This window comes from Tenrec ecaudatus, chromosome 7, assembly GCF_050624435.1.
Source record: "Tenrec ecaudatus isolate mTenEca1 chromosome 7, mTenEca1.hap1, whole genome shotgun sequence".
NCBI lineage: Eukaryota > Metazoa > Chordata > Mammalia > Afrosoricida > Tenrecidae > Tenrec > Tenrec ecaudatus.
The window spans coordinates 159,590,905-159,612,439 of NC_134536.1; the positions used below are offsets into that span (position 1 = coordinate 159,590,905).

General features: G+C 54.8%; 3 protein-coding genes across 4 annotated transcripts; 1 reads left to right on the forward strand and 2 right to left on the reverse strand.

Annotated features, from left to right (window-relative positions):
* The first annotated feature begins 71 nt into the window (after positions 1–71).
* On the forward strand, positions 72–3,656 carry TUBB (tubulin beta class I). The gene is made up of 4 exons (XM_075555323.1): positions 72–318; positions 1,632–1,740; positions 2,018–2,128; positions 2,425–3,656. Exons 1-4 carry the CDS (start codon positions 262–264, stop codon positions 3,480–3,482), a joined length of 1,335 nt encoding a protein of 444 aa, XP_075411438.1. The 5' UTR covers positions 72–261; the 3' UTR covers positions 3,483–3,656.
* Positions 3,657–5,256: 1,600 nt separating this feature from the next.
* On the reverse strand, positions 5,257–16,821 carry FLOT1 (flotillin 1). Of its 2 annotated transcripts, XM_075555324.1 has the most exons (13): positions 16,662–16,821; positions 16,297–16,353; positions 15,829–15,904; positions 15,657–15,747; positions 15,354–15,497; positions 15,080–15,199; positions 14,896–14,991; positions 14,517–14,669; positions 7,923–8,104; positions 7,671–7,716; positions 7,413–7,550; positions 6,452–6,616; positions 5,257–5,676 (listed from the first exon to the last, which is right to left on the reverse strand). In XM_075555324.1, the coding sequence occupies exons 2-13, from the start codon at positions 16,337–16,339 to the stop codon at positions 5,644–5,646; spliced, it is 1,287 nt and encodes a 428-aa protein (XP_075411439.1). In that variant the 5' UTR covers positions 16,340–16,353; positions 16,662–16,821; the 3' UTR covers positions 5,257–5,643. The 2 variants fall into 2 exon arrangements, with proteins under 2 accessions (XP_075411439.1, XP_075411440.1); XM_075555325.1 differs by lacking the exon at positions 16,297–16,353.
* A 403-nt stretch (positions 16,822–17,224) lies between these two features.
* Positions 17,225–18,535, reverse strand: IER3 (immediate early response 3). The gene is made up of 2 exons (XM_075555326.1): positions 18,291–18,535; positions 17,225–18,172 (listed from the first exon to the last, which is right to left on the reverse strand). The coding sequence occupies exons 1-2, from the start codon at positions 18,498–18,500 to the stop codon at positions 17,918–17,920; spliced, it is 465 nt and encodes a 154-aa protein (XP_075411441.1). The 5' UTR covers positions 18,501–18,535; the 3' UTR covers positions 17,225–17,917.
* Positions 18,536–21,535: the final 3,000 nt, after the last annotated feature.

Here is a 21,535-nt window from a genome sequence, read left to right on the forward strand (position 1 = left end):
GACCCGATCTCCCACCCTCCGGGCTGCGCGCACGCGCGCCCCGCCCTCCTGCCTTCCCTCCCTCTCCCTGCCCCCTCCTCCTTTCTCCCTCTCAGAACCTTCCTGCTGTCGCGTTCGGACCTCGCTGCTCCAACCTCCGGGGCCGCGTTCCATCTTCGCAGCCTGCGATCCGCGGAGACCGAAATTAGAGCCCGTGCTTCTGCCCCGCACACTCGAGGCTCGCCACACACAAAAAAGTCCTAATAAAATAGATTTTTCACTATGAGGGAAATCGTGCACATCCAGGCTGGTCAGTGCGGCAACCAGATCGGTGCCAAGGTAAGGATTTTTAAACCTCGTTACTATGTTTCTTTTCGGGAAGAAAAAAAAATCCAGAAAAATGATGAGTGATTCTGGGGTATTTGCGCTCCAGCCTTACTCGACCTTTGCTACAAGTGTGTGTTCTACAGACACCCGTTTGTAGCTAGGGTTGGCTTTTGGAAAATGGGGGATTTTCTTTGTCTTTCATCTGGGGAAGCTTTCCAAAGAGTTGGCGGTAGGGCGGGGGGCGGAGAGGAGGCCGAGAATCGCTAAGATTTTTACTTGAGAGGGATCTGCTAACGGTCCGAAGCCGGGGGAGGAAGACTGGGACGCGATCCGAGACAAAGCGAGGCAAGCTGGGTCCCATGTGCATCCCAACCCCCCGTGGCTGGGTGAGGGCGAAACCGGAGGGGGAAGGGGCGAGGCTGGGCGGGCAGCTGCAGAGGGCGATCCAAAGGGGGGGGGCGGCGTGCGCCCTCTTTCACAAAAGATCGGCCATCTCCGTGGGCCCCACGCGCTGGGCCCACAGTTTTGGGAGATTGGAATGGTGAAATGTACGGGATCAGTTTGAGTTCTTTTTCAATTTCCCCTTTCCGAGGCCCGGTTGGTGCTTGGAGAGGGAAAGGGTGGGGGGTATGCCCACTAAAAGGGCCTCTGGGGCTACCCGGAGAAAAAGCAAAACCATTGGACGCAGGAAGAAAGAACCAGCCGAGGGATGAAATTCCGATTCGAAGCCTAGGGTGGTTTTTTTTTTCCTCCCCTTTCTCTTTTTGCGCGCGGTTGCAGGGCGGCGGGGGAGGGGGCGGGGAGGAAGTGCGCCCGCTACGTTGTAGCAGCAGGGCGGGGCCCGGCGGGGGCGGGGCCCTGGCGCTCGAGGGGGACAATGCAGCCCGGGGCTGCCCGCGGGGGGCGCGCGAGGCGGGCCCTGCCCCGCCCCTCCCACGCGCGACACCGCCCTTGGGGGGCAGCTCCACGCGCACTTGCGCCGCAGTCACGTGGAGGGGGGGCGACTGCGGCAGCGCTCGCTTCCTGCACCTCCCCCCCCTTTCACCCGCCCTTTGTGCGTGGAGGGCGGTGCCCAGCAGGGCCCGGGAAGGGGTGCTTATCTGGTCAGCGCGGCCTCCGCCGCCCACGCACCCGGGTGCCAGGGGGGTCCCGGGCCCTCCGGTCCCATGCAGTGCAGCCCGGCGGGCTGTCGAAGTCCGATTCCCAAGGGTTTGGGCGTCATGGGGAAGGGAAGGGTGTGGCGGGCAGACGGGCAGCGAGTCTAGCGTGACACTAGCAGGGGAGACATTGATGGCCGGGGCTCACTGTGCCGCACCCCCCTGCAGTTCTGGGAGGTGATCAGCGACGAACACGGCATCGACCCCACCGGCACCTACCATGGGGACAGCGACCTGCAGCTGGACCGCATCTCCGTGTACTACAACGAAGCCACAGGTGAGGACAGGGGTCCACAGCGACGGGCCCCATCGCCTTGCCCGCTTTTCCAGGGATTTCTTTCCATCTTTGGGGAGCACGGTAGTCTTTTTAAATGAGTCCCCATCCCTTCTCCATAGCATTCATTTTCTTCCCACCATCTGGGACCAAAGCCCAATTCTGCTGCCACCTGGTGGCTGCGGGTTGGTATCACCAATCGGGGTCCAGGGCTCCCGACGCTCATGAGGGTTTGTGTCTTCCCTGCAGTATAATTTTTTTCCTGATTTCTTCCCGGCAGGTGGCAAATATGTTCCTCGTGCCATCTTGGTGGATCTAGAACCTGGAACCATGGACTCTGTTCGCTCGGGTCCTTTTGGCCAGATCTTCAGACCAGACAACTTTGTTTTTGGTGAGTTAGATTGGCGTCTTCCATTTATTTGGGTCCAAGGTGGACCCTAAGAGTTAGAAGCGGGTGGTTTGGCACAGAGGGGCTTGCAGCGAGCTTGGGTTCTGGATCTCTGATGGAAGGCATAGTTAGTGAGTGCCCTGCTTGGTCAGTCTTGGGAAGGGGCAGGGATAGTAATAATACATCATCCCAAGTAAGGGGGGAATACCATGCTTCCAGAGGGGTTAGCCCAAAAGTTGGAAAGTGGTCCTGTGTTTCTATGTCCTTCTAATCCAGCTTGACTTCCAACATCATTTCAGGTCAGTCTGGGGCAGGCAACAACTGGGCCAAGGGCCACTACACAGAGGGTGCTGAGCTGGTCGACTCCGTCCTGGATGTGGTGCGGAAGGAGGCCGAGAGCTGTGACTGCCTGCAGGGCTTCCAGCTGACCCACTCACTGGGCGGAGGCACCGGCTCTGGAATGGGGACCTTGCTCATCAGCAAGATCCGTGAAGAGTACCCTGACCGCATCATGAATACCTTCAGTGTGGTGCCCTCCCCCAAAGTCTCTGACACGGTTGTCGAGCCCTACAATGCCACCCTCTCTGTCCACCAGCTGGTGGAGAACACAGATGAGACCTACTGCATCGACAACGAGGCCCTCTATGACATCTGCTTCCGTACACTCAAGCTGACCACGCCCACCTACGGCGACCTGAACCACCTGGTGTCAGCCACCATGAGCGGGGTCACCACCTGCCTCCGCTTCCCCGGCCAGCTCAATGCCGATCTCCGCAAACTGGCCGTCAACATGGTGCCCTTCCCACGTCTCCACTTCTTCATGCCTGGCTTTGCCCCCCTCACCAGCCGGGGCAGCCAGCAGTACCGCGCCCTGACCGTGCCCGAGCTCACCCAGCAGGTCTTTGATGCCAAGAACATGATGGCCGCCTGCGACCCCCGCCATGGCCGGTACCTCACAGTGGCTGCCGTCTTCCGGGGCCGCATGTCCATGAAGGAGGTGGACGAGCAGATGCTCAACGTGCAGAACAAGAACAGCAGCTACTTCGTGGAGTGGATCCCCAACAACGTCAAGACGGCCGTCTGTGACATCCCGCCCCGAGGCCTCAAGATGGCAGTCACCTTCATCGGCAACAGCACGGCCATCCAGGAGCTGTTCAAGCGCATCTCCGAGCAGTTCACCGCCATGTTCCGGCGCAAGGCCTTCCTGCACTGGTACACGGGCGAGGGCATGGACGAGATGGAGTTCACCGAGGCCGAGAGCAACATGAACGACCTGGTGTCCGAGTACCAGCAGTACCAAGATGCCACCGCCGAAGAGGAGGAAGATTTCGGAGAGGAGGCAGAAGAGGAGGCCTAAGGCAGTCCCAGCAGCTCAGGCTTCTCAGCTCCCTCAGCCTTCTTCCTCGGTGACCCCTTTCCTATCCCTCAGAATTTGCATTTTCTGCCTCTCACCTTTTTTTCTCTCATTCCCCCTGGAGGGGGTTCTGGAGCAGTGCCTGGCACACTCAATAAATACCTGTTGTTTGTTGAATGTCTCCTCTCTTTTTCCACTCTGAGAAACTTGAGATTTCTGACATTCTGGGGAACCCTGTTTACTTCTGGCACCTACTGCTCCCCTCTGTCCAGTTAATGACTTCCGTGTGTTTGGAAGCTGGGTCTCATCCAGATCCCATTTAGAATCATGTGCTCTAAGCTCAGGTGGCCATTAGCCCCTGCCCAAGTTAACTCATTGCAGGTACAAGTCACTAGAAGGGAAGGGAGTAGTTTTTGAGGAGGGGATGGGGATCCACCTACTTCAGTGGTCACCAGGCATCCCATGCTCCTCTCAGGGGAGGTTGACAGTATTATTTTCTTTTTCCCTCCAGGCAGTCCTGAGCTCCCAGTTTTCCTATGGAGGGGCCTGCTCCTCAAGGGAAAGGAGCACAGGCCAGCCTTCCCTACCCCCACCTTCCCTAAACTAACTGCTCAGGGCCTTCCATTGCCCAGGTGTGTGCTGCCACCTGCAGGTTGGAGTCCTCCATTGCCCAGAGGAGTTGGGAACAGGACCTGGAAACATCTGTCTTCGTTTGCTCTTACTGCCTTTTAAAATTTCTATCCTTGTGTTCTCCCCCCAGCCCCATTCTCCACTTTAGATTTCTATTTGTGTTGAACTTGCTTTTTTTCATATTGAAAAGATGACATTGCCCCAAGAGCCAAAAATAAAACAGGCATTGAAAAATGGAACATTTCGCGTGCTCATTTAGGGAATGATGGTGGGTGGATGCCTGGGGCTGAGTTCGCAGACCTTTGCGCATCTTGCCCTTGGGCTCATGTGCATGATGACGCTTGGATGCTTCTCACCGCAAGCCCTTCTCACCCAAGCCCTGGTGTCCCTCCACCCCGCCATGGCCAAGCTTACAAGTGAATGAGTAAGCTGATGGGAAGTAGGCACTGAAGTGAATGTCCAATCAGCTTTCCAAAGGGTTTCAGCATCGACAACCCTTAGGTACTGCAGCACCTCAGGCTCAAGAGGCACCTGGAAGCACTCTTGGGCTGGTGCGGTTTGAGCCAGTTGGGGAAACGAGAGTGCTCAGGTGTGAGAAGCATTACATTTCCCATTCGGCAGACACCCCAAATCCTTTGGATTATGAGTACTTGGTGGTTTTTGGCAATCTTGGAGGGGGGGTTACAGGATCACAGACCAGTGGGGTCTTGTTTGAAAATACCACTCATCTGAAGCAGCCAGGTGTTAGTGAACAGTTAGCCTGTTTAGCCGTTAATCAAAAAGGTTGGAAGTTTGAATCCACCCAGACGTGCCTCAGAAGGCAGACCTGGGAGTCTTTCTGGAAACGCAGCCATCGAAAAACCCTTATATGGAGTTTAATTCTGTGGCACGGGACTCCAGGGCAACTTTATTTTTCTGGCTTGCCCAGTGCCTATGCAGCTATTGTCAGTGAGTGCTTCTATGGGCCACGGGAGGAATGCTGTGGCCTGGTGTTCGAAACCTCTCTCTTCAGCTTGCTTTCCCGACTGGCTTCTTAAAACAAAAGCAAGATGGCAATTCTACAACTCCTAACAGTATATACGGTAGGTACCTTTCCTTCCGTTTTAGAAAGTATTGAGAGGCAAAGGTGCAAGTGAGATTGCAGCACTCATGTGGAACGGTTCTGCTTTATTAATGGTTCGCAAGTAGCAGTCCTTGACAACAATATATTTGGCAGGTAAAGTTAAACTCCAGGCCATCCCTCAGCCTTGCTTAAGAAACCATGGGCGGCACCAGCTCACAGCTGTATGGGGTTGGGATACTTAGCAGGCTGCTATGAGCGAGGGTGGGCAGTCTTGGCAGTGTGGGGTTGGCTAGGGGAGAAGGCCTCCCCCCATCCAAGGCAAGGCACAGGTGATTTTGGCCAGGAGGGCTGGGGGGAGGAGGGGTGTCCCACTGTCTGAGGGCATGCGCAGAAAGTCAGGTTGGTCTGCATGCAACATGGACTCCAGGTAACTTGGAAGGGCGAGGCAGGGCATCTTCAAGGGCCCCAGGCTCAGGCTGTTCGGATAGGCTTGTTGTGGTTCACCTGGCAGAAAAAACAGCAGATGAGACCTGAGGTGGGTGGAGGCCCCCCCCACAGCTCTGCTCACTCTCCTGATCTACCCAGGCCTGCCCTCTGGAGGCTCCAAGGAGCCCACGCCCTGGTAGGCTGTTTTTCACACATCTCTGGTCCTTACTAGATACCAGGCACTGCTTCCGCTCTCTCCTACAATTCCACTGGTGTTCCTCTGAACTTAAGGTGAGGGATCTGAGGCACAGAAAGATTATAGAGCAGCGTGGCCAAGGTCACACACCAGGCACGCTGGGGGGTGGGAGGGTGGGAGGATGGGGCTTTCTACTCCTGTAAAGAGTTAGGCTTAGAAACTCAGCCGGGGCAGTACTATCCTGCCCTATAGGGTCTCTGAGTCGTCCTTGACTCTCGGGTCCCTGACACGGGCGAGCAAGTACTAGAGCCTAGATTTAAGGCACCACAGCTTGGTCCCAGATCCTGTGCTCTGACCTGTACCACGATTAAAAGATCACACACAGCGATGGGAATTGGGAGGAATTGACTGTTTACAGGGCTGCACCTTGTTTGCTGGGTGAGTGGGGTGACTAGGGGTACAGACAACTTTTGGATTTGAAGCTCAGCTTCACCAGCTATGGAGACAGCCTGGGGTAAGCTACTTAATACACCAGAAGCAATGTTTCTTTCCAAAAAACAACAACAAAAAAGGTTAATCTAGTAAGCCCACACGTGTCATGTGACACGAGAACCCAGCCATTCTGCTTACAGCGGAACCAGAGCTGACTCCCCTTACCTGCGAGATGCTGATGCCTGTGAGTCTCTCCACGCTCTCCGGCAGGCGGCTCAGGATGTCCAGGACCTCACCAGTCACTTTGGCTGCCCCCACCGTCCCACTTCCGCTGGACACCAGTGTGATCTTATTGGCTGAGGTCAAGGGGCCACTGATCTCCTCGGCCACCTGGTGGGCGACAGAAGCCCACTCTCAGTGCCCCGGAACTGACCACAAATTCCCTCCTGAACACTCCTTACCCTTGGCTTTCAGAGCCTTGTCTCACTGACAGGTGCTTTGATAGTGCAGTGGGTTAAGCGTGGGGCTGGTCCCGGAAGACTTGGTGGTGGGAACTTACCCGCTGTTTCTCGGAAGCAAGCAGTCTGCTTCCGCACCGACACACAGCCCTGGACCCCTGTGGAGTTCTACTCTGTCCTGGAGGTTCCTGAGTGGGCACTGGGTGGGAGTTAGGCAGCTGCTCCCCAGGAGGGAAATGGGGCAGTCTTGTTTCCGCCAAGACTGACTGCCTCCGAAACTTTATGGGGCAGTTATTGGGTTGCTCTGAATTGGAATAGACTCGCTGGCAGTGGGCTTGGATTTGGCTTGGTCTTCCTGCTAAAGTCGCTAGAGGGCAGACAGTTGGGGCTCCACTGCTAACCTAAGAGTGGGCAGTTCCCAGGCACTTACAGTGCCATGGAAGTAAGGTCTGGTGATCTGGTAATGATTATAGTCAACAAAACTCGATGAGCCGTTCTCTGTAACAGAGAGGGACATCAGGATTTGTAACTGCCTCAATGGTGAAGGGTTTGGTGTGTCAGGTGTGGTCCTACTACCTTCCTTGCCTTTGGGTCCTGCCTTAAAATAGTCACTCACAATTTAGGGTCCCTTAACCCGATTCTCCCTCAAGCTTCTAGCTACACGCCCCCCCCCCAACCCCAAGAATCCTTATTTGGGTCCCTCTTCTGCCACCCCCCACCCTCCACACCTGGGGCAGCTTCTCCAGCAGCATGTCTAGCTGAGCTGCATCCTGGTACAGCTCAAACGCTTCGGCCTTCTTGGCCATCTGCTCCGCCTCTGCTCGAGCTCGGGCCTCCACGGCAAAGGCTTCGGCTTCCCCACGCATCTGCGGAGCGCACGGGGAGGCTTGTGGTCTTTATCGGTATTGGTGGGAAGAGTTCAGGACAAGCCTCTTGCTGCTCAAAGCAGCAGCCCCCGCACCCCCCAACAGCCACCCCGAACTCACCCGCACAGACTCAGCCTCGGCCTCCGCCTGCATGATCAGCTGAGACCTGTGAGGGACAGGAAGCGTGGGGGGTGGGGGTAGGGGGTTGGGGTGGGAAGGTGAGTCGTGGGGCTTGTTCCCAGGAAGATAAGAGCCAGGACTGGGAAGACAGGGGCTCTAGAAACCTGAGTTTCCTGGGAGAAGTACAGTTCTTCATCTGGGGGTGCCCAGGAGGTGAAGGAACCAGGAGGGGGGCGAGGAAGGGGGATTTACTTCTCTGCTTCTGCTAGGCGCTCCAGCCGGTAGCGCTCCGCTTCTGCGGGCTTCCTCACTCGGGCTTCCAGCTCCTTCTCTCGCCGGGCAATCTCCTGCTCCTGCACTGCCACCTGTTGGGCACGCTCCACCACCTGCACCTGTACCCGCTGCTCCTCAATCTGCTGCTTCGTCTTGGCCACCTGGGGGGGTGGGGGGGGTGCAGGAAGACCACGCAGAGTCAGAGCTGAAGAGCCAAGCGTTTGGGATGCAGAGGGAGAGGAGGCTCAGGGCCAGAGCAGAAAACAGGGGCAGATACAAGAAGCTAGGTCCTCCGTCTGCTCAGCCAGGCCAGTGGGATTCACTTCTGGTCCAGAATCCAGGCTTGGTTGGGGGTGGCTTGAGGATTCCCCTTTCAGAACCAATAGTAGAGCCTTGGGACTGTCCCCCTGCCAGCCTCCACATGGACACTGGTTCTGCCTGTTGGGCCTGGTCTCTGTCCTCCCCCAGGCCAGGTCAAGTGTCCCTCTGCTGGGCACCCTGATGGTTCTCGACCTATCTGCCTCTGGAGTGGACGCACCACATGGGCCATCTTCTTCCCCCTCACAACTCTGAGTTGATTCCAAATCACTATGAACCTTGAGGACAGAGAAGCGCCCTAGGCTCCCCAAGGCCGTAGGTCCTAGGGGAGCAGGTGGCCTCAGATTTCCCCCCAAGGCACCTGGCGGTCTGTGAGAATCACCTGGGGATGTTAAACTATAGATTCTGATCCAGTAAGTCTGGGGAGGCAAATTCTCAGCAAGGGATCGAATTGGAACCGGTTCAAAGTCCTGCTATTGAACCTGAAATCGCCTTGGCCTTGGTCTGCAGTTCAGCCTTCCATTACCCTGTCACCAGGACCCCTTTCTGCCTCCACAGTCTCTCCCAAACACACTCACTTCCTCCATTTCTCTCGCCATAATCTTAGTTCATGCCACTGTCAGCTCTAGACCTGGCTACTGTCCTGTCTTCCACCGACTTCAGTTTCCATCTTTTGTATGCAGGACAGCTCAAGTGATCTCTAAATGGTGCAAATGGATGGTTTTTGACTACTGGCCTAAAGATGGGTGGCTGGACCCCACCCACCCAGCAGTACTGTGCAAGAAAGGCCTGGCAACCCACATCGATGTAAGATTACAGCCAAGAAAGCCCCATGGGAAGAGTTCTACTGGGTAACAGAAACTGTGATGGGTTTACGTGGTACAGATTCCAGAGAAAAAGGTAAATAGTGAGAAGGTTCTGACACCTTTCTACAGAACCACCTGGTTATTTCCCTTTCCCAGAAATAACTACTGTGACCAGTTTCCACCCTATTCCTTTTCCCCAAAACCAAATGTCTCACGGATTTATTAGCTGTCAACCCTTTAATGAGGAAGAATGAAAACCAAAGAAGAAACCAGGTGTTCGCTTTTACAGGTTCAACCCAGCAGATGGTGGGGTTTTAAACATGGTGCACAGAGGGCTGGTAAATCTAGATAAACACTGCATGGGACCATGACATGGGACTCTTTACAGACCCAGCTTGGTTCTTCTCCACCATCATCTCCTGCCGTGGTACCCAATCCTACTTGTACCTGTTTTCACTTGAATCCCCACTGGGGAATGGGCCAATTCTGCTTCGGTTTCTTGGCCAGGAATCTCTTGAACCTGAACATCTTAGCAGAAGGCATTTCGAGGGCGGGCAACCAGTGAACTTGCAGGATGGTGGAGACATGGAGGGAGAGCGCTTCTGCTGTGGTCGTCCAGGGGGGTGTGAAGCTCAGGCTTCCTACGTAGCTGCACTTGTTTCTTATGCTGTGTAGAGCAAAGGGACTGGAGGCTCTTGCCAGACGGTGGTGAGAAGACACATCAGGTCAGAAATCCTGTCTCATGACTCCGCTTAGCCGGCCCTGTGGGGTCTATCAATACATGGATGGTCCCACGCCTGTCGCTGGGCCTGGTCACTCTGTAGGGGACGGTGGCTTTGGACATGACATCCGATAGTGGTTTTGACTGCAAATTTTCAAACCTGTTCCAAATGAGGTTACTGGATCTACCTGTGTATAAGCCACGTTTTCCAGCACATTTTTAAATGTAGTTTTTGTGATAAAATTAGGTGCATTGGCTGATATTCGGGTCGGCTTATACGCCAGTATATACAGTAGTTGTCTCTGTCCCAGGGTGTGCAGCGGTCATTCTGTGGTGCCCCCACCCCCATCGCCTCCCCATCCATCATCTTGGGACTAGCCTTCACCTTGCTCTTAAGTTGGAGTTCCTGTTCCTTATGATTCACCTATTTCTTTCCCCCTTTGTTTAGGCCCAACTTTTGGCGAAGTTCAGTTACCTCAGAGAGAAAGTGTGGGCAATAGATTTGGGGGAGATTCTGTTTCTCCAAGACCCTCATCATTTTCTTCTAGGTGAAGTGCGTGCACATGAGGCTGGAAAAAGGCTGCCTCAGACAAGATTGACTTTCCTATGAGAAACTTGAAGGTCTCCTGGTTCCTGGAGAAAAGCTGACTCATTTTGATACCTAGGCGTTTAGTTGACAGCTGTCCTTTCTCTTTGGGAGCATTTCGAGCTTTCTCTTTGTCCTAGAACTGTGCTGTGGAGATCTTTCAATGGAGAGCTTTTCCTTTCATGTGTTGAGAGCTTGGCTGGGAGTGTTGCTCTTCTGAATTATATTTTTAGTAATTCAGTAATTTAGTAATTCCCTCCTTTTTCCTCCTCTGAGATGCCCCTCATAGGCCCTAAATATTCTCATCTTTCCTCTCTAGTATTTCTATTGTTTTTGCTCTATTTTCTTGGAGATTCATAGAATTTTTCTTCCAATGTGATTTAATTTTTTTTCTTCCATCTTGTTGATTTCTGAGAGCATGGGTCACATCCTTTTCTTCCTGTTCTATGTCCTGATTGCTTGCATGTGAAGTCTTTTCTTCACTGAAAAAAAAGGTTAACTAAAAAAATGTTTTTCTTCTTCTTGCATAGTATGTATCCTTCAAACGGCTCTGCACTTTGTGGTCTGGGCTCAATTGCCTCTGTGGAAAGATGCCCCTCTACATGGGGGCTTCAAAGAGATTGTACAACAATACCATTACCTTTCAATCCCATTTTTCCCTGAAAAAAAATGTTTTTTATGTGCTCTCGTATGTCAAGATTGACCCATTTTTATCAAGCAGATTCTACCTCATGGAGACTTCACGTGCTGAACTGCTTCATACAGTTTTTCCTGGTTGTGATATTTGCAGAAGTGGTTCACTCTAAGCCTTTCTTCTGTGAAGTCCGGGGTGTGGGGTGAGGGGGGTGGAGTGGGAATTAGGGTTTGAACTGCCAACCTCTAGGTTAGCAGCTGGTTGCCAACCAGGATTCTCCCTTACCATTGGCAGGACCAGAACCCAGAGCTTAAACTTGGGTCTGTAGCTGGGACTGGCTGCTCTGAGCTGACCTTGAGGGTGATGGTGATGTCCTGTTTGGAGGATTGAGGTTCTGGAAACCGAGTGTTGGCACAGGGCTGGGGGGGAGGGGCGGCTCGTGTCTGTTGGCAGTAGGCATTCAACAGGCACACAATCACGTCATCGCCCTGCCATTGATGAAGTTCTAACAGGGCTTCGCCCATGTCCAGCCAGCCTTGAGTCTTAGCCTCGGGTTTAATGTCCCCAGATAAGAAACTTGCCATTGTCAGGGAGCTGGAGGAGGGATGCCACCAGAGGCCACTTGACATCTGCTCCTTCTTAGTTCCCAGAGGTCTTCAGGGCAGATCCCGAGGAGGCTGCCATTCCCCCAGGCTTGGGTCATCTCAGTGCGTCCCCACTGCAGGCTTAAGCCCAGCTGTCCTCAATTACCCCTGCTGTCCAGTCCGCATACAGGGCTCTGGCTTCCTCCCTGTTCAACGGTTGTCTAAATCACTCCATTGTTGCATAGCGAGAGGGCAATTAGCTGCATGCGTTCAGTGCACCATCTCGGAAAGCACCTGGTAGTCCCACTCCCTGGTCCCTCTTTCCTCAATTGATGATCTACTCTCTCCGCAGCAGCTGGGCGGTTTGGAAGAAAATGTAACTGAGGTCACGACACATCTCTGCTGCAAATGTTCCTCCATGTCTCCATCGTGGCCGCTCACCCCCCGCACGTGGGGTGGCCCTCCCTGCCTCTCCTCTCACACACAGCTCACCAAATCAGAAACTGCCTAGCTGCTCTGGGGTGCGGCCAAGCTCCTTTCTACCCAGAGGCTCTGTACGTGCTGATCTGCCTGGCCATGAGCTACCTCGCAGCCCAAACCAAATGCGTGCCACCCGGTCAATTCCGACTCGTAGCGACCCTCAAGAACAGAGAACTGCCCCATGGGGTTCCCAAGCCTGTACATCTTTATGGAAGCAGAACGCCTCATCTTGTCCCCACTGGTTCAAACTGCTGACCCTTTGGTTAGCACCTGAAGGTTTCACCAGGGCCTTACTCGCCACCTACAGCTCTTGATATCCAGGAAAATGAAATGACATGGAAAATCCCATTTCTCTGACGCATGGCTTGCATTTCAGACACCCGTTCCCGGCACCGCTGGGGACCATCTGCACCTGCCCAGAGTTCTGCTGGGACAACACCGGCTGCTTGTGCTCGTGGCCACACCACTTTGCATTGCTGGTTCTCTCATCTGCAGGTTTGCCTCAGTGGTTCCCCACCTTCCTAACACCATGAGCCTTTCATACAGTTCCTCATGTTGTGGTGACCCCAACCATAAAATTATTTCCGTTGCTACGTCATCAATTGTCACTTTGCTACTGTTATGAATCGGGTGACCCCTGTGAAAGGGTCGTTTGAGCCCCAAAGGGGTCGTGACCCACAGGTAGAGAACTGCTGTTTTATATCAAGCATCGCTTCTTCTCAAATGCTCTCTCGGCCTCCCTTGCCAAATTGAATGCAGGCACCTCATTGACTAAATACAGGGCTGCTGATCACAAGGCCAGTGGTTCAAGCCCACCAGCAACTTTTTGTTTCCATAAAGACCACTTGGCCTCACAAACCCTATCTTGGGTCACCATAACTCGGGGTCCACTCCATGGCAGTGGGACCGAGCTATTGTTTTCACGTCACCCCGTTTATTTCCTTTGTGGCACTTGACTACGTAAGTATAGCTACAGCCTGTGACGGCTACTTGGTGTGCTTTGTGACTGCTTTGGGGGTTAGAAGATAAGCTTCACCAAGAAGGAGTCCCGTCTTATCTATTTCCTTACCCACCCAACAGTAACGGGCACATAGGAGGCACTTGGTCTTTGCTGCATGGATTCTTCTTTCCTGAGTACTTAGTGCAGTGCTTGACACGTGGGAGGCATTGACAAGTCACTGACGCAAGTGGGCTAAAGCCTCAAGCAGCCCGATGCCTTTCTCTTGCAGACAAGGAAAGCATGTTCACGAAGGACTTTGTCCATAGGGGGACCCACTCTGCTAATGCTTCTCACATCAAATCCTTCAGGCATCGTGCACAATGGACTGGCCTGGGGACTGAGCCTGGGTATTTCAAACAAGCTGTTCAGTGGCGACCATGCTGCTGTCAGGCTGACCGCAGGTGAGTAGCAAGAAATTATGCCACATGTGATTGATTGCCCATCAAGCCACCTGGGAATTGCCCATCAAGCCACCTGGGAATTCCGCATCACAATGAACGCTGCTTTGCACCACATCAGGCTACCAGCCTGTACCTGCTCCTGGCAAAGATACATGTCACCATATCTCCACCTTTGGGGTACGAAGGTTCGAGGTGGTGCAAATGAAGCCCTTGACTCCTACAAGAGTGACGGTTCAAACCAACCCACAGGCACCTCAGGAGAAAGCCCTGGCGAATGGAAGCATTACCTGCTTCCTACAGGGTATGGCCTTGAGCGCCCGGCACCAACTCTCCTCTGTGCATTGGGCCACAACCACAGCGAATGGTTTTGTTTTAGGTTGGGGCTTACGGTCTCAAGTCCCTCCTTGCAACTGAAGGAGCTGACCGGGTCTGCTTCATAGGAGTCATAGTCCACATCTAGGATTTCCTTGCTAACACTCGTCTTTGGTCACCTGGCTGGGGTTAAACTACGGGGTGTCCTTTCCTGAGGGGGTGGGGTGGGGTGCAGCCCATGTCAGTGTGCATAGCTGGGCTTTTCCCCCTCCTCCAGATTCAACTTTCCCCAATACCACATCAGCCCTGTTGATCCTATAAGGAGCCTTCGTGGTGTAGCGGTTACGCACAAACTGAATGGCTGGCAGTTCAAGCCCACCAACAGCTCTTTGGGAGGATGAAGCTGTAATCTGCTTCTGCAGAGGCTGGAGCCCTGGAAATCACCTAGGGCACTTGTACTCTAGGTGGGAGGTCAGTTAAGAGTCAACTTGACCCCTACTGGTTTGTTTTTTTGGGTGGTTATTCATGTCATCCTTCCTTGGCCTTAACAATTGTTTTCTAGCTGAAATGTTTAGGTCTTTGAGATCTCTTCTCTTAAGAGGAAAATGAGGTTGACATGAAGCACCGGGATGGGGTGACCAGAGATAAAACCACAGCAACAATGGGAGCCTCAGAAGGATGGGGAAGGAACCAGTCTAGCCTCGCCATTTGCCCAGCATGGCGGCTCTGACCTGAAGCTGATAGGCCAGGTCAGCCTGTGCGCGGCGAGTGTTGACCTCAATGTCGTAAGCAGCCTTCTTCAGCTCGTAGTCCCTCTGGGCCTTGGCCATCTCAATCTCACTCAGGTACTGGGCGGACACCTTCTCCTGCTTGGCTTTGGCCTCCTGTCCAGGCAGAGATTCAGTAGGAAAAGTCAGGGGACGGGGAGGAAGGTCACAGGTGTGAGAGAATGTTCCCCAGCAGGGTCCCCTGCTTGCGCACCCTGACCTCATCTGCTGCCCCTGTGAGCCCAGCTCCACCAGCTGCCACTAAGCTGTGCCCCTTCCATAACCCCTCTCTCACCAGTGCCCAATAAGCCCAAGGTGAACGCAATGACCCAATCCCTCTCACCCGGATTCCAGCATCTCTTTTGGCCTCTGCTTCCCCAATGCGAGCATCCTTTTGGACCTGAGCAGTTCGAGCCTTCCCCAGTGAGTGCAAATAGTCCTGTAGGGCAGAAGCAGAAATCAGGGTCCCCAGGAAGGCTTTGGGGATGGGGAGCAGGGGAGCCAGAAGATCAACTGCCTTGACTGACCTGGTCATCGTGAATGTCCTTCAGAGTGTAACTAACCACGCTGATGCCCATGTTGACCAGGTCTGATGAGGCCACTTTGAAAACTTGCTCTGAGAATTTCTGCCTGTCCTTATAGATCTCCTAGGGCAACAGGATGGTGGAAAGGATGAACTTAAGCTCTCAGGTCCTCTAGCCATCTGTCTTCCACAGACAGCCTCATTTGCTTCTTGGGACCCACTCACTCTGGAATCCCTTCCAGCCCTTCCCCTAGCCCAGGTTCCAGCCTCAGGCCCACCTCCACAGTCATGTGAGCCATGATGGCCCTCTGGTGGCCCTCTAACGTCTCCAGGGCAATGTGGGCAATCTCAGCTTCGCTCTTCCCCAGGAACATCTGGCAGGCGGCCGCCAGCATCTCCTTGTTCTGCCCCTGGATTTTTACCTGCAACCAGAGTGGATGGAAGGAAGAATCAAGTGCCTGGGGGCGGGGTTTGGCAGAGAAACTTCTCATGAGGCAAGGGTGTCAAGGGCATGATCACATGATATTCAATGGGGGAAGGGCAAGTAAGCGAGCTCTGGGGGGAGGCTCTGAAAGCCTCACCTGAGCAATGCCAGTGACTGAGATGGGGACTCCGTGGCGAGTGTAAACCTTTTCACTCTTGACGTTGAGGGTCAGAGTATTGAGAGAGATCCTGGAGGGGGACAGATGGTACAGACAGTGAGAAAGGGGAGGGGGCCCGGGAATGGAGGTACTCTTTCCCTCTTCTACCTACCTCTGGATCTGCTGGATGCAGGGCAGGACGAAGACCCGTCCTCCCGCCACCATGATAGGGGGGCTTCGGCAGAAACCTGCAAGGGGAGCAGTGGGTGGGTGTGGCCATGTTGGGGAGCTGGTGTGTGAAAGGCTCTGAGAACTGAGGGGGGGGGGGAACGGGAAATAATCCACTGGAGGGGATCTGGGTACTGGGTGTGAGCACAGCCACACAGACAGAACCCGTTTGGTCCTTGGGGCCCACTCATTCCATCTCCCTTGCGGATCTAGAGATGTCAGAAGGGTAGTGACTGGGAATGACAAGGGCCCATGGCATGCAGCCTTCAAGGGGCAGGAGGGTGAGGAAGCTGGACAGGAAGCGGCGGTGGTGGCGGTGGGTGGTGGTGGTGGCGGTGGGGAGGGGGAGGGCCCTGGGGCCTATTCAATAGCAAGGGTTTGGGGACCACTGGCTGCAAAGAGCAATACTTACCTGAGACCACCATGGCCTCATTTGGGCCACAGGTGAAAAACATGGCTCAGGGAGGTGCTAGAAGAGAGGGTGAGCTGCTGTAGGTGGGGTGAGAGCTTGTCAGCACGCCCCACTGTTATTTTCCGCATTCTCGCCCAGTCTGCACCCCCCACGGTCCTTACGTACGGGGGAAGGGGGACTCACTAACATTTGCCCTGTGCTATCCCCGGACCCCCAAAGGACCCATTCTCCCGCCTGCGGCGATCCCTCTCTTCGCTTCCCCTTGCCGTGTCCCCCACACCCGTAGTCTCAGGAGCCCTTCCACGCCGAGAGACCCTCCTTGACATGCCTCCTCCGCAGCTCCACGCTCTCCCCTCCCCACTCACCTGCCCGGACGGGCGCGCCCAGCGGGGCTCCCGGGAAAAATAGGGGTGCGCAGGGAGCCGAGCAGGACCCGCTAGTAGTGTACGGGATTCCTGGAAGCTAGGCCTCGAGCCCCGCCCGCGCCCCACTCCCGGGCCGCACCCTGTTGCCGCGGCAGACGCGACCCCGCCCCTAGCGGTGGACCAACCCCCAGCCCGGGCCCTAGCTGCCTCGCCCCGCCCCTTCCCGGCAGGCCTCGCTCCGGTCCGCAGGGCTCCCGACCGGGCCGGAGACTGCCGGCGAGCCGGGGGTGGAGCTTCCGGCCTCGCCCCCTTCCTGGGCGGAGCCCCAGGCTCCACCCTGCTACCCAGTGGAGCAAGCCCATCCCGGGAGTCAGGAGGTTGCCTCATCTCGGATTTGCCCATTGGGCCTGGGGAAACCGAAGACTGGACCGCGCGAGCCGGCAGCCGGATAGAGTGGGGGATGGGGACCTGGGCACCTCCCCACCTCGCGCCCGTCTTGGGGGCGCCTGAAGGCGAGAAGGGAGCAGGTTGTCGCCGCGCGCACAGACATAGGCACAGGACTGTTGAGGACAAGTCAAATTTATTTTTGTTCACAGAACATACGGGGCGACCCCATCAGCCGCACCCCTGACAGCCCACCGACCCTTGACCCCGCAGTCACTTTTTAGGGGTAACTTCGGGGAGATAGGCCATGGACTTTATACCCAACGGGCCACGGGAGCCTCACACAGTAGACACCAGGGAGTTGAGATGTTGGACGACTGAGGGTGTCACCCCCGAACCCTACGACCCATCACCACCCTTGACTGCCAGCCTGGGCGCCCTACCCAACCCAGCTCTGCTCCAGGCCCTCTGGGTCGCCCTCAAGTGTAGGCGCCCGGCCTCGGCCAACGACACGAAGCTCCATGAATACCAAAAGATGTGTGATTCCAGCAGGGGGGCACATCTGGTGCCCAGCATAAGTTAAAATAAATACCACGCACACCCCTCCGTCACCTCGGGGATCATACATAAATACATATAAATATTAATTAGGAGTCATGAGCAATAAATTAACGACGCTCTTTCGCCACCCGGACTCGATCTAGATCCTGGGGAAGTCCGTGCCTCAGTCTCTCCCACCACCCCAGGGCCCGCTGGCTTCTCCTTTGTAGTGTTGAGTTTGCGTTGCCCCCGGCGTTCCTCTTGGGGGGACTCCGCGTGCGCCTGCCGCCTCCGTTTTCCGCACTCGGGCCGGGCGGTGAGGGGCGTGGGGGTCAGAAGGCGGCGGGGTGCTGCTGGATTAAAGTACTGAGGTCCAGCGCGTAGTCGGAAGGCTCCGCGGTCAGATTAAAGGGTTCAGAAACAGGGAGCGCAGGCGCGGGGGGAGCGTCGCCGGGGGCGTCCTCCGAGGCCAGGGACACCGGCACCCCTTCTTCGGCCATCAGGACCTGGCAGAAGACGACGGCGAGTAGCAGGAAAAGAAGCCTTTTGGCCGGGTTGGATTCCTCGGCGGGCAGCGGGCGCCGGACCTGAGCGGAGGGAAGCAAGGGGGACAGGTCAGTTCAGACACCCCGAGGCCTGGTAGTCCCTCCCGGGGTCGGGGTGGGGCCGGGGGCGCCCGCGGCAGCCCCGTTCCTCGACACTTACCATTCGCGGGTAGAGGACCTTGCGGCTGCGCTTGCGGTGCCCACGGGAGACGCAGGGGCGCGGGGCGGGGGCCGCTGCGGGCTCTGGCAGAGGATCGAAGGTGAAGATCTCGGGTCCCGATCCCCGCCGAGGTCCTGGGCTAGTGGCGGGGACAGGCGTCGGGGCTGCCACAACGGTCATAATGGGCTGGGAGCTTCGGGAACGACACATGACGCGCGGGGTGCAGAGGCAGGCGGAATGCGGGCGGGCAGCCCCACCGGGCGCCTTAAGTAGGGAAGAAGGTGGGGCGGGCCTGCGCTCGGCTCCTCCTACCCGGGCTCGGAGCCTCTGGCTGGAGAGCAGTGGAAATTCCAATATTTAAGAGGCGGGTGGAGACTGGGCCAGTGCAAACCCTCGGCGCCGCAGTGTGTTGCATGTGCGTGTTGTGTGTGAGTTGCGTGTGGGGGTGGAGAGGTCCCGGCGGCCAGCACATGTCGGGACGTGTGGCCGATGAGGGAGGGCCTGCGGACCCGACGTGGGGGGTGGGGATGAGTGGGGGGGAGGCAGAAGTGCTTACACAAGGAAGTGGGATGTTTCCATGCAGTACTGACCCAGTAAGGTCAAGGAGTCACCGTGACACGCTCGCACGCACTTGTAGGATACAGCAACAGGGCTAATGGAAATGAACACATTAGGACCTGGTCGCGGCTCTGCCTGCCTTAGCACACATGAAAACAGAGACATACACACACAAACACACATACACACCTATTTGCACACACCCCCACGCCCCCCCACACATCTTGTGTACACACCTCATTCCCACATCCCACAAACGATTCGTGCACACCTTACCTGCACACACCCCACACATGCACACCAGACACACCCTGTACACATACACACCCACGCATGCACACACCACACACACACACTGCAAAGGTTCAGAGCTTTCGCTTCACTAGAGACAACTCGGCAAAGCCATCCACTTCAGGGTAGGCAGAAATATATTCACACACAGTCTGATGCAGAAGGCTTCAAAGGCAAAAGGGGTCCGTCCAGTCACACGAATTTGCTCCTTTCATTTTATGGCTCATGTAAAATGTTTGTGAAGAACTTTTAAACTGGTGAGGCATTACCTGAACATTGCAAATAATAGCTACACTTACCATCAAATGGACACATTTGTAACTGCCTGTTCCAGACTGAATTGTATCCTTTAAAAATGTATCTTGTGACCCCCAACCTCCATGCTGGAGGCTAGACTCTCATTTGGAAATGGGGTGCCTTTGTGATATTAGGCAGGATTAGTGTTGGGCAGCCTCGTGAGTCAGTCTCCTTGGAGATAAAAAAAGATCAGACAAGCAGGGAAGGGTAGGGATGGGGAAAGATAAAAGCTAAGCCACTTGCAAATCCCCAAGCACCAGGAAGCAAGTGGAAGTGACAAAGCCCTCCCTCAGGGCTGACCGAGAGAAAGCTTTGCCTTTGAGGTTGCACCCTAAATTCAGACTTCTAGCTTTCTAAACTGTGAGAAAATAAAGCTGTTGGTTACAGCCACCTACCTGTGGTATTCCTGTTAGCAGCATAAGTATTACCTTAGAGCAGGGGTTCTCAACCCGTGGGTCACGACCCCATTGGGGGGTTGTCGAACGACCCTTTCACAAGTGTCGCCTGATTCATCACAGTAGCAAAATGACAGCGATGAAGTAGCAACGAAAATAATGTGATGGTTGGGAGGGTTCACCATAACATGAGGAACTGTATAAAAGGGTCCTGGCATGAGGAAGGTGGAGAGCCACTGCCTGAGAGAGAGCCGCTTATAGACACAGAACTGAACAGCCTTTGAGCATTTGCATTTGTGCAAGGCACCTTGCAAAAGGTATTGGTAAGCGCAACAGGGCTTGTGTCGGTCTCCGTTGCTGGTCGAAGAAAAAGAAAACCAGATAGAGTTGACATCTTAGCCTTGTGCGTCTTCCCTTGTGGTGGGGGAAGGGGACCCTGACCGGGACAACTCTCTGGAGGGTCTTAAGCATAAGTAAGACTGGTGTAAAAGAGTGCTCGCTCACAATTGGTTAGGGAATGCTTTAGGGAAAGAAGAGCGGCATCTGAGATGACCTTGAATGTGAGTGCGGGGAGTATGACAAATCCAGATGGAGGATGCCTGTGTGGGAAAAAGAAGGGATCAACAAGGGCCGTGAACTGGAAAAATACAGGATGCGTTTGGGGAATCACAATAAAAACAACTTCAGAGTAAGTTTCCCAAAAAGGAGGGGTGGGGGGTGGGGGGTGCAGCGGCGGGTGTCATGACTGGAAAGGCATTGGGTTCAGGAGGATGAGCAAAGCTGCCAGGAGTCCTTTTTGACTCCAGATGGTAGAGGTTGTGGGCCAGAGTCCATGACAACTCATCGTGACCCTATAGGACAGGGTAGAACTGCCCTTGAGAGTTTCCAAGACCTTAAGTCTTTCCGGGAATGGAAAGGTCCATCTTTCTCCTGCTTTGTGGCAGGTGTTTCTCAACTGTTCACCTTGCATCGGATTGCAGCCCCAGGCAGCCCCAGCACACCACCAGGGCTCCGGAAGCTATTTTAGTGAAGGGCAATTCAAGTTGGGATCTGCCGAGGATGAGAAACATGCCGCAGGGAGGGGGAGAGAATGAGGAAGTAGACTGGAGGCTGTGGGAAGCTTCAGGGAGAAGATCACAGGGCCTGAATGGGGATTGGGTAGAGAACCAGGAAGAAACGAGGCTGTAAGAAGAGGGGTGGGGGGTTGGGGAACGAGGAGCTGATACCCAGGGCTCAAGTGGAAAGAAAATGTTTTGAAAATGATGATGGCAAAAAAAAATGTACAAATGTGTTTGACACTATGGATGGATGGATGGATGGATTTTGAAGAGTCGGATGAGCCCCCAATAAAATGATTAAAAAATAAAAAGAAGTGCTTCTCTAGCACAAAACCCCCAAAACCAAACCAGTTCCCCATCAGATCCATTTAATCCCTTGTGCATCAGAGGAGAACTGTCCTCCCCAGGCTTTCAATGGCTATGACCTTAATCTGAAGTAGACTGGCAAGCTTTTCTTCTGAAGTGCCTCCGTGTGGAATTGAATCGCCAACCTTTCAGTTAGTGGGTGAGCCTTCACCGTTTGCACCACAGCATTTGACAATGGGCAGGGGGGACGGGCACCACGAAGTAGAAGGGACCACAGATGACTCTAGAGATTTGAAATGCACTGTGTATTATGCTTGGTGGCCAGACGCAGACGTGTGTG

Coding starts and splice junctions, on each gene's coding strand:
- FLOT1 (XM_075555324.1), bottom strand. CDS start 16,339: ATGTTTTTCACCTGTGGCCCAAATGAGGCCATGGTGGTCTCAG. Junction 15,905..16,296: donor TGAGGCCATGGTGGTCTCAG/GTAAGTATTGCT, acceptor CTCCCCTTGCAG/GTTTCTGCCGAAGCCCCCCT. Junction 15,498..15,656: donor CAGTCACTGGCATTGCTCAG/GTGAGGCTTTCA, acceptor CTCTGGTTGCAG/GTAAAAATCCAGGGGCAGAA.
- IER3 (XM_075555326.1), bottom strand. CDS start 18,500: ATGTGTCGTTCCCGAAGCTCCCAGCCCATTATGACCGTTGTGGCAGCC. Junction 18,173..18,290: donor AGGTCCTCTACCCGCGAATG/GTAAGTGTCGAG, acceptor CCCTCCGCTCAG/GTCCGGCGCCCGCTGCCCGC.
- TUBB (XM_075555323.1), top strand. CDS start 262: ATGAGGGAAATCGTGCACATCCAGGCTGGTCAGTGCGGCAACCAGATC. Junction 1,741..2,017: donor GTACTACAACGAAGCCACAG/GTGAGGACAGGG, acceptor TCTTCCCGGCAG/GTGGCAAATATGTTCCTCGT. Junction 2,129..2,424: donor ACCAGACAACTTTGTTTTTG/GTGAGTTAGATT, acceptor ACATCATTTCAG/GTCAGTCTGGGGCAGGCAAC.